Genomic DNA, 11,168 nt, shown 5'->3' on the forward strand with positions numbered 1-11,168 from the left:
CATCACGATAGGTCAATGCAGAGAAGCTGACAACCACTTCAACACTCGTGATCAAGAAATGAGGCAGTTTCGTCGCGACACGACAGGACATGCTAGGCGTGCTCTATTTGTTCATTCGCTATAAGATAAAATTGACAGCAGCTGTTTGCGTGGCTTCCTTACCGGAATCGCCGATGGTCTTCTTCTTCTTCTTCCCGCTAATAAGACGTGCTTCCCAACGATGATAATGGCTACTCTATGTCATGGCACGTACCAATACCACGGAAAATGTGCTTCCAGTGTCGAGCTTTGACGCATGATAGTTCGCGCTCGTCCCGTGTGAGTTCATTTCGTGCGTCCTTTGGGCTGGAGAGAGGCGCTGGCAATTTCGAGCTGGCTTTGCGTTCTTCGCGTTACATTCCAATTTATTGCTATCGCATTCATTGTTTCGCCGTTACGGCGAAACTGTGACTTTTTTCTTCTCAATCGATCTATTGATCCTCCCTCGCCACTTTCTGAACTAACGTAGTTTTGCACTGCCTCCGTGATCGCCCCACATTTTACCAAGCGACGACGTCATGTGATGACGTCATCACGTGATATAACGTTATGTGGCGTCATATTGACGGTATGATGACGTCACAGATTTTGGCGATTTCTGGCGTCCTCACGTGATGGTAATTCTTGCATCATTCATGATGACGCCAACGCCGCCGGTCAATCTCGCGCTTGATGAGGCCTCTGCGGCTTTCGCCTAAAATATAAAAGAATGCTGAGTAATACATTATGCTCAATCAAACCGCCCAGTAATGCAAGTGAAATGAAAATGAACGCTAGAGAAGACAAAAGAGACGAAATATGTGGTGGTTATTAGTGACACGATGAATTAGTGACCCTCTTTTTTCTCTTCGATGCACTGCCGGTCGAGCACTCCCGGTTTTCTGAATATTAAAAAAAATGTTTTACAAAAGCTGGTGCAAAATCGATTGTTCCGGTTCAAGTTGACAGATATATATATATATATATATATATATATATATATATATATATATATATATATATATATATATATATATATATATATATATATATCGGAGCATACGTTTACTTAACCTAAGAGAGAATTAAGTGTCACGATCATTAATCAAAAGCAATTGGATTAGTTCAATGAAAGAGCAGGTCGGATCGTGTTGCGGCACCTGGCGGAGCAGTTCTCAACCACCCGTTTCTTTTTTACGATGCCTCTGAGATCCGTTTCGGCATCGCGGTGCAAAAAACTGTTAATACACCAGGGCACATGAACAGCGACGTGCGAGTGCCACTAACAGGCACCTAAGTCGAGGACTAGGGATGCCTCCAGATATTTAGTTTATTTATTTACTCATTCATTCATTCATTCATTTATTGTACACACAGCCTTTGCAGAATAGAACGCTCACAGGTCTCGAACACATGACAGCCGATAATGCTGTACCTACCCAGCATGACCCAACTATCCTTGTCCATCCAACCGGTATCCTTAGCCGATGTCACCTAGGTGAACGGTCGAATTTTCCGAAAAGCACATTCCAAAATGGTGCGCGAGATAGCGAAGACAACCCCTATTTGGCAACGAACACAATCCCATTGGATAATCTTTGAAAAAAAAAAACCTTAACAACTTTTGATGATCCTTGACTAAATGACGCGAAAACGGTGCGAGGCATCGTATTATGTAAAGAGCAGAATGCATAATAAGAGAAATTCTCTCTAAACAAGGGCGTTGTGGCCGTGGCACTTCCTTCTTAACGCGGTAATTTTACGAAACTGACTTGAACCCGACTCTTCCAAATTGTTGGGCTGGTTGACAGTGGAGGAAATGTGCTAAGAGCTACAAAAAAAAACCGGCAAGCATATGTGCTGATGTGACGATGTGCCAGCATTACTGATGTACCGGACAGCATAAGGAATCTTAAATGTTCGATATTAATCGCGCATAAAAAGAATAACGGATAGCCGCGATCCAGAGGAAGGCTACTATACATCAAACGCCAAAGGCTGAAGTCAATATTGAAAAGTTTTACGGTGATTAAAATCGCCGAGCCTGACTGCATTCTCGAACCTATCCACCGATGATTCATTATCCATATGCGGTATTAGAGGAGAAAACTTGTCGATGATGATAATTTGTCCGTAGCGCCTGCAAGTGGCGTAGCAAGTATTAATTATGTTTTCATATCATGTCAAACCATCCATGCTAGGGTAACTAAGCACGTAATCACCCTTAGGCATCGATGTCTAAAAATAGCAAAATAGGAGGAAGAAAGCTGCGAGTAAAAAACATATAAAGCGGAAGACAGATGGACTCATAAAGCAAATGCATAGACACTTGAGCGAAAGATGTTATTTTGAGTCTACGAAATAGTTTTTATGTAATCACGTGACCTGAAGCAGCATGATGGCGCTAGGAGAGATGTGCGCAGCGGCGACCAAGGTGCATCTGCTAGCCAATCAATTTTCATAAAACGTTCCTTCTTTCTTTAGCGCCTGCTTTTGCACTTCCAACAGTCGTATTAAGGAGCATGGGAGCGCGTTCGTAGCAATTAAGGGGAAGAGCACTAGCAAGGTTCGATCAGGTTACTTAAATTTGCTCCGATAGATATTGCCTATCAGGATAGTACGAGTCTTCACTGTGCAACATATCTTATGTGAACCTGTTAGCCATAACAGTCATAACTATTTTCCCGTGCATACAGAAAGCAGAATGGTATGCTAGGGGAACTGACTGGTTCGTTTTCCCTCAAGTTTCAACATTCCTCGTAAGAAGTATAATTAATAAGTTCATTATAATATATTCACGACTGCTGTTGCCACTGCCTCACATTATCAGCGTTAGTCATTCGAGTTTGTTCATTAAAAAAAGATAAAGTAATTGTGTGATCTTCTGCATCAAACTTGGACCGCCTCAAGTTGCTCTATAGCGTTAGTCACCTGTGCAAAATGTGCATCTCGTATTTTGCAACGCACGATACTGCGTACAATGTATCGGAAATTCAGACACTGATACATCACCTGTCGAGGGTATCGTGATACGGGTACAAGATGCCCAGAGAGTAAGTATCCAAGACAGCATCTAAGATACACGTCTCTTCCATACTGCCCCGAGCCCTCATTGATCTATTCTTCATTTTTCATCGCTAAAATCTGTGTTATAAAGAGAACGATTTAACCATTCTAACCGTCACAGCTTTTACAGTTTTGGTTTTCTGCTCGATGTAAGTGTTGCTAGTTATTGCTGGTATGTTGCAGTGCGTTGCCAGTGTATAACGCTAATCCATTGCACAGAGAGGATATTGTGAATCCCGTCAAAACATTGATGACGTTTTAGCCATAATTTCTTCCCAGACTGTTTTTCAAATTGATACTATCAAAGAAACAAGCGTAAGCTTTACAGAGCGTCCGAAATTATATCATACCAGTACCTGGGAATGGACAAGCGACATATGGGAAATGGTTACACTGGCATCTTGCGGACGCTTACCGCCATCTTGTGCTCATGACTGCATACAAGGTAAGTGAGCTATAGGCTCCGAGACACCCGCCCTACGCGGGTTTTTCAAGCAGCCAAGCATGGCCTGGTGTACTGTCTATATATAACAGCGAACGACTTCGTTTATAAAGAGGGACATATTGCAAATCGTCGCCTACCGGCCTTGGTGCCTTGACGATTACGGTGTTGCGATGCCAAGCACGAAGGCTTGGGTTCGAATCTCGCCCGCAGTGCGATTCTCGCCCGCAGTGCGGAAACGCGGGCGATTCTCGCCCGCGTTTCCGTAGGCGCGAATTTGACAACACGCTTGTACATAAATTATGCTCTTCCAAGTACACCACGTGGTTAAAATTAGTCCGCAGTTCCCAGCTACGGAGGGCCTCATGATCATATTATTACGTGGAATAATATAAACGGGACGCCATTCGCAAGGTATACATTTAGCACTGGCCAACATGGATTTCCACGTAGATCCTTCAATCAAAGGGTGCACCCGCTCTGGCTTACTGGCGAAGAATGAGGTAGCTCAATATGAAATTAGTTAAATGGTGACAAGGAACATTTTTAACTGTCGTTGCCTAATAGCACTTTTATTATAATCACAATAGTTATTATTTCTGTATTTATTTTGTTATACTTCCAATCCCAAACAGCTCATAGCGGTAGGTTCATACACTTACAAATAATACAAATTTTAATTTGTATTAGTTATTCATATCGATATCGCGCCTTTTATTGCATGCCCAATGCCCTGCGACTGTGAGTAGCCCGAAATTAGGAAGGAGATTAGGAATTTAGGAAACTTAGATTAGGAAATTGGGAATGAAGACTAAATCATGGCCGTCCAGCGTGCCCGTGATCGAGCCCACGACGGGACCGACAGGTCCCGTCGTGGGATTAGCCGGGTGCGCGATTAATCGCCTTTTGCTGGACCCAATAAATGTTTACCCACTCACTCACTCAATCACTCACTCACTCACTCACTCACTCACTCACTCACTCAAAACCGGTTTGAACATTTATGCGCAACCGGTTTTACGCGTACAGTCGGCGTCAAGAGTTTCGAAACCACTGCGTCCGAAAAAACTTCGAATTTACCAGAAACCTTTGGCTGTATTCGTTCGAGCTGCACAGCGCGTGTTGTTAGCGCGTTCTTGAACAGGTCGGGAATGTGAATTCAAGACTGCCTGCTAAAGCGCTGGGAATATTCCGCTTTTGTTGCATCTCGAGGTGCTTAAAGTTCTTGACGCTGAGTGTACATGGCTGTTGTGTACTGTACATGGATGGAAGTATTGTACGGTTAAGTGGGTACATGAGATTAGGACGTTGGCGGGGATAACGCGACCGCAGCAAGCACACAACAGGGTTGATTGGCGAAACATGGGAGAGGCTTTTGCCCTGCAATAGGCGTAGTCAGGCTGATGATGATGATAATGTATAGGGCCTAAATGTGCTGGGAAGGTATACCTCGGTTACAAAGGCATGGCATCTGTCCAAAGCGAAAACAGGTACAGCAGAGTTAAGCAATGAACTGTTAAGTGTGTGTCACTGTAAACGATAGAGCATTTGCAAATAGCACTATAAATATGTGGCTACCTAGTATATATTTACTCTGTACTCCCAGGAAAAACAGAGGAAGACATATTACGCACGCTCGTTTAATTTGGAATATTGGGAATTTTTATTTTGAAATAGGCGCAGTGTGTATGCTTTCGCCAGAACGATCAAAATGAAGGTAGTGATCGCGTTTACGAGATTTGAATCGACGCTGAGGCGTTGCTTTAGGCCAATGGAAACTTCTCACAGTGGGCAACATATGTATGTGCGGCGGCAGCAAATCTGATCACAACATCGTAACGCTATGATATAGTTCTTGGCCTCGCAGATCTTTCGTAGAAACCAACAGTTTATCACAAAGCCGATGAAATTTTCAACACATCTTAAAGAGCCCGGAGGCACTAAGTTCACGACACAAAGACACTCAGTCCGAGCTTGAGGAAGTTTTCGTAGCTTATCGTGATGTAGCCGTCCAGGTCGGTGTCGTAATACTTGAAGGCGCTCGTGAACGTCTGCAGAGTGATGCAGCAGAGGATGTAGTCGTCGAAGTTGATGGATCCCTTCCTTTCGCTGTCGTACTTCATGAGCAGGAGGTCGACCGCCTGGTCGCTCAGACGGTAACCGAAGCTCGTAAGCGCGTCGCGCAGTTCGTTTCTGTTGATGGAACCCGAGTGGTCCTTGTCGAATTCCTGGAAGCACCGTAGCCAGTCGTTGATGTAGTTCCAGAGCGACACAAAGTCGTCGAAGCTGAGCGTGCCCGTGCGGCTGCGGTCGAAGATGTTGATCATCCTGCGCACCGTTTCAGGATTGAAGGGCTTCCAGGTGCCGTTGGACAGGCACTGCTGCAGCTCGTTGGCGTCCACGCGGCCGCTGCGATCCTTGTCGACCTTGTAGAAGATCTCGCGCAGGTAGTTGACGTCGGCCCTTTGCGTCTGAGGTCGGGACGGACCATAAGACCCGTACGAAGACATCGCTGGCCGCGGGGCGGTAGCTGCTGCTGTATTTCCCAGCTTGGACAAGAATCGCACGGCGCCGCGCCGTGGGACAGAGACCGGAGGCCGACGGACGTGTGTGCAGTTCAATTTTGCATGTGAAGTGCCGAATCACTGCTCCGAATAAGATGTCAATGATGACTGCCCACCTGCAGTGAGCCGTCCCCGCTATGGGGGGTTGGAAAACAATTCGGTTAGTATAACAAAGAAGAAGTTAAAACCTAAATATCAATTTCGCCAAAGCTGAAAGTGCACGGAGACTATATTTCTAAGTGAAACGGCTGGTGCATTGGTGAAAGCGTCGTTAGACGGACAAGGCATTAGCATTCTACATCCATCACCTTTAAATCCGCCACTTTACTCTAGTGGGTATGATGCCTGACTGCTGACCCGATAGCCGCGAGATCGAATTCTGGCTGCGGCGGCCGCATTTAATGGATTCAAAACGCTAGAGGCCCGTGTGCTTAGATTTATTTGGGTACGCGTTAACGAGCTCCTGATACCCGCCTGCTACCCTAGGCACCCCACACTCCTCAGGGTATCTTACAGCACCAACTACGACAACGACGGCGATACCCAACGCCACACCCTCGGCAAGGTGTAACCGAAGCGTATGAGTTACGCCGCTAGCAGACAAATACATATCCGCACCTGCGTTTAAAACATGCCATCCACCCAACCGGATACGCCGGTACTTGCCCGTGATGTAGAGGACAGCCGACTCATTACGTGGGAATGTGAGCTGAGGTCGTTCAAAATTACCGCGCCTCACATTCCGGCACAAAAATTCAGAACGGAGCAGTGGGAGACCTTGCTCGCCAGCGAGGAAAAGGAGGCCCAAGTGGCACACCTCGATTTACTCCGGGCATCGATTCTTCCCTCTCAGAAGTAATAGCCTCCACCATTGAAAAGACGATGACAAAAGTAATGGAAAACCTCTTTATAACACTGACAGAATCATTGGCACAAATAGTGAACGCGCAGATGTCTCAAGTCCTCCTGAATGCTAACCATCCAGCTGCGACCTCTCCACTTGCTCTGTCAAGTAAGGAAATTAGTCCAGGGTCACGGGACTCAGCCTCCTTGGAAACCAGCCGCAAGATAATAATAGCTGCTGAAGAGGACTTAAACTCTCCAAAAACCGGTCCGTCGAACAGTAGCCGTAAGGTAATTATACCTGTTGAACACGATCCAGATTGGAGCTCCGATTCAGGTTCCCAGGACTCACAAATGGAACTGGAATCTCGAAACATGAAACGGCGTGCGTCGCCTGGAGCGCAGAGTTCTCCAATGAGCCCAAAAGTTAAGAGTAAAAAACACCAGAAGGAAACCGCATCAAAAAGAGATTTCTTGAAAGATAGTATACTTGAGAAGGCAGTGAATACTGCCGGAATTTTGACACAATAGGCGGCTTAAAATTTTTGCAGTGGAATTGCCGTTCAATTTTTTCTGCAGCTACTGATTTATTTTACATGTGTAATCAACATTCCCCTGATGTTATTCTTTTGCAAGAAACTTGGCTTTCGAAAGAAAAAAGTTTTCATCTTAAAAATTACCGCATATTTCGTTTAGACCGGCCCTCTCGGGGTGGAGGATTAGCAGTATTTATTAAAGACGATAGTCTTTCTTGGGGAACTTAAACGCAGAAATTTTGGTCTGTCTGTCTGTCTTTCTGTTTGTCGGCACGTCCCTCGATTCAGCCACTCGGCCAAAGTTGAACCACTTGCACAAGGGCCAGCCATCGTGAACGGCTCACTAGGTTCATGCTTGTGTACATGGTTGATCAAAAAGCAAACATTACGCATATCTGAGGCACAACATCACTAGGTAACTATTAGGTGGTGTGTTCCTTTAATAGAAAATACATAGATACGTAATTTTAGAGACCCTAGTTTCTTAAGCTGCGCTGAAAATGCGACTGCGCCGAAACTTGGCTTCTTCCGTGTCTGCGCGAGCTCATTGTTGTGTTTCGGTTTTTACTTCGTCGTCGTCTAGTGAGCGCTGTTTCAACAAAGCTGAAAATGCGACTGCGCTGAAATTTGCCTTCCTCCGTGCCCTTCGCGCGAGCTCATTGTTTTGTTTCGGTTTCGGTTCTGTTGCACTTTACGAATGCCATGGGTTGGTGTTGAAAAACTTTAGTTTTGAGAAGGCCAAGAAGGTGAAAAAAAATATTTAAAAAATGAAAAAGCAGCGTTGTGGGCGGCCTTCAGGCTGCCGGTTGTGGGCGCCGCTCTGGCGTTCCTGTTTTACCCAGGCGACGTGTAAATAAAAGAGTGTATGGAGAGTACTCGTTGAGTGCGGACGTTTCTCTGCTTCAGCGCTTCGCGCCAAACCGCGTTTTCGGGCTGGCTGGCGTCCCCGCCGGTCGCGTTGGTCACCGCCGGTCTTCGCCTGCTGCTGCGCCGGGACTACCAGCACGCAACACAGCACTCATGTTTCCCGACGTATTGCCAGATGGCGTCCATATCTCACACAGCGCCTCTTCTATCGTCTTTACACGACATTTGCAGCGAAGCACGCAGATACGCGGCCAATTTTTCTTCACAAATTGCTCATCGAGTTAAAATTACATGTCGAATAATGAACTTAGAAAGTGAAATTGTAGCTTTAGATATTTCTCTTCCGGGATGTCTTCCGTTTTCGTTAGTCAATGCATATTTTCCTACAGGTGTTCAAAATTCTACTGTTATTGAATCGGTGATATCTTGTTGCAGGAAAGAAATTATATTGGCAGGAGACTTTAATTCTCATCACATTTCATGGGGTTTTAAAACAGACATGAGTGGCAAGCGTTTGTGGGATTTGGTTTCCAAGAATAATTTATCATGCATTAACAAAAGAACCCCCACGTAAGTTTGTAATCAGTCCCGTTCTGTGTTAGACCTTACTTTCTGTAGTCCTAGCCTCTGTATTTCTACATGGTCTACATTGAACTCAGGTACAAGTAGCGACCATTTGCCTATATTGTTTGAGCTTGTATGCCCATTGACTTCAGTAACCTGCCATTCGATTACTCATGTAAATTTTAATACATTCAAAAACTGCTACGTGCGGCTTTGTCGAAACGGACAGACGAAAATGATGAGAAAAATCCCATGAACTTTAGTGATATTGTCAAAGAATCGTTAAATAAATCTAAGTTCACAGTAAAGGTCTCTAAACGAGATTCTTTAAATCCATGGTGGAACTCAAATTGTTCACGTGATTACAGGCTAAGAAAAGCTGCGTGGCGAAAATTGCTTTACAACCAATGTCCTAGAAATTGGATGGATTATAAATATGCGGCTGCAGTTTTAAGAGGACAGTCGCTACTGCGAAGGAGGGTTATGATAGCCAACGTTCAGAGTTCCTTTCGAAGCCTGGCAACAGGAAACCCCTTTTTAAATTTCTTAGATCCAAAAAGGTATTCCTTCCCCCATAAACATCGAATCGGTAGTTTCAACGCCAAATGAATTGGCTAGTTTTCTTGAAAATATTGCTAAGGACTTGAAAATCGCTTCACGACTGCTTGTTCATACCTCTCACGGTCCCCTGTGAAAAGTGATGACTTTGAAGAGGTCACTGCTTCAGAACTAGCACAAGTTGTGCAAATCTTACCTAATTCTGCGCCAGGTCCTGATGGCATTTACTGCATCAGTAATAAAAATCATACATAAGGTTTCGCCCCAAGATTTACTTGAAATCGTTAACCACTCTGTTTAGAAATGCTTGGATCCCACCTGATTGGAGAATTGCGAAAATAATTCCTTTATTAAAAAAGCAAGGATCTGGATATACTTTAGATAACATCAGGCCTATTTCGCTCACTTCTAATCTGGTAAATTATATCGAACGAATATTGCACATTCGGATAGATAATTGGTTGAATGAACACATGATCTTGAGCCCATGCCAAATTGGATTCAGGCGGGGTTGTTCCATTTGGTGTGCCCATGTTGACTTAGAAAGCAGGATACAACTAGCCCGTGATCAGAAATACTTTGCCGCTTTAGTTACTCTGGATATTGCAAAAGCTTATGGACAGTGTAGAACATGTTAAATTAATAAATTCACTTACATACGTAGGTCTACCACATTACTTCGTTGCATGGGTACACTCCTTTTTGAAAGACAGAAAGTTTTATTGCTCTCAATCTGGTATATCTTCTTTAAATTATAAACAAACTAGAGGTCTTCCCCAAGGATCGGTATTGTCTCCATTACTATTTAATATTTTATTAAGTACCATCCTATTCAACAGGGCGTACAGGTATATGTATATGCCGACGATATTGCATTTTTTTGCTACAGCTGCAGATATACATACATTGTATCAAAACTTACAGATGTATATGAACACTCTTGAAACGTGGTTGGAAGGCATTAATCTGTCCTTGAACATTAGAAAAAAGCGCAATTGTCTTTCCCGCTCAGCGTTCCCGTTCAAATTTCGTTACATTATCGCCAAGACGTTATCCCGCAGGTGGAATCGATTAAGTATTTAGGGGTTTTTTATACTGGAAAAACTTAATTGGGGTCCGCCATATCGAAACTATGGCAGCTAAAGAGCTCGTGCGGTAGGGATGCTTCGTAGGCTCAGCAATAAGCGGACAGGATTACGACGTGATGGTCTCTTATGATTTATTGCATGTATATTCGCCCGATATTGGAGTTCGGCTGCGTCTTGTTTTCTGGGGCACCTGCCTACAAACTTCGGCCCTAGTTCTTCTAGAACGCGAATCACTACGTTTATGTCTTGGCTTCCTAAATTTGTTGCGAATAATATTTTATACAAAGAAGCGCGCCTGCCTTCTCTTCTTAACGCTTTCACATCTGACAGTACGTACCTCATTAAAGATATATGCATCACCCTGAGGAGGCGCAGTATGTTTTTATTAATCAGCCGATGTCATTTTTTAACAATCAGTGGTCTATTAACGGTGTCCACAAGTCATTTTTCGCACAAAAACTTTGGCAACATTACAAGTGAACCTTCGGGAAGTACTTTGTCGAACAGATCTGTGCAACCAATAAAATACAATTCGATGAACATATTTCCTAAGAAATGCAAAGGACGTAACTAATAGATACATAAAGGCCATTTTGGAAGACATTTGTCAAAAATTAGATAA

General features: G+C 44.1%; 1 protein-coding gene across 1 annotated transcript; it reads right to left on the minus strand.

The window, feature by feature from the left end:
* Positions 1-5,472: 5,472 nt before the first annotated feature.
* LOC119404183 (programmed cell death protein 6-like) lies at positions 5,473-6,046 on the minus strand. The gene has a single exon (XM_037670762.2). It carries the CDS (start codon positions 6,034-6,036, stop codon positions 5,473-5,475), a length of 564 nt encoding a protein of 187 aa, XP_037526690.1. The 5' UTR covers positions 6,037-6,046.
* Between the last annotated feature and the right edge of the window lie 5,122 nt (positions 6,047-11,168).

This window comes from Rhipicephalus sanguineus, chromosome 9, assembly GCF_013339695.2.
Source record: "Rhipicephalus sanguineus isolate Rsan-2018 chromosome 9, BIME_Rsan_1.4, whole genome shotgun sequence".
NCBI lineage: Eukaryota > Metazoa > Arthropoda > Arachnida > Ixodida > Ixodidae > Rhipicephalus > Rhipicephalus sanguineus.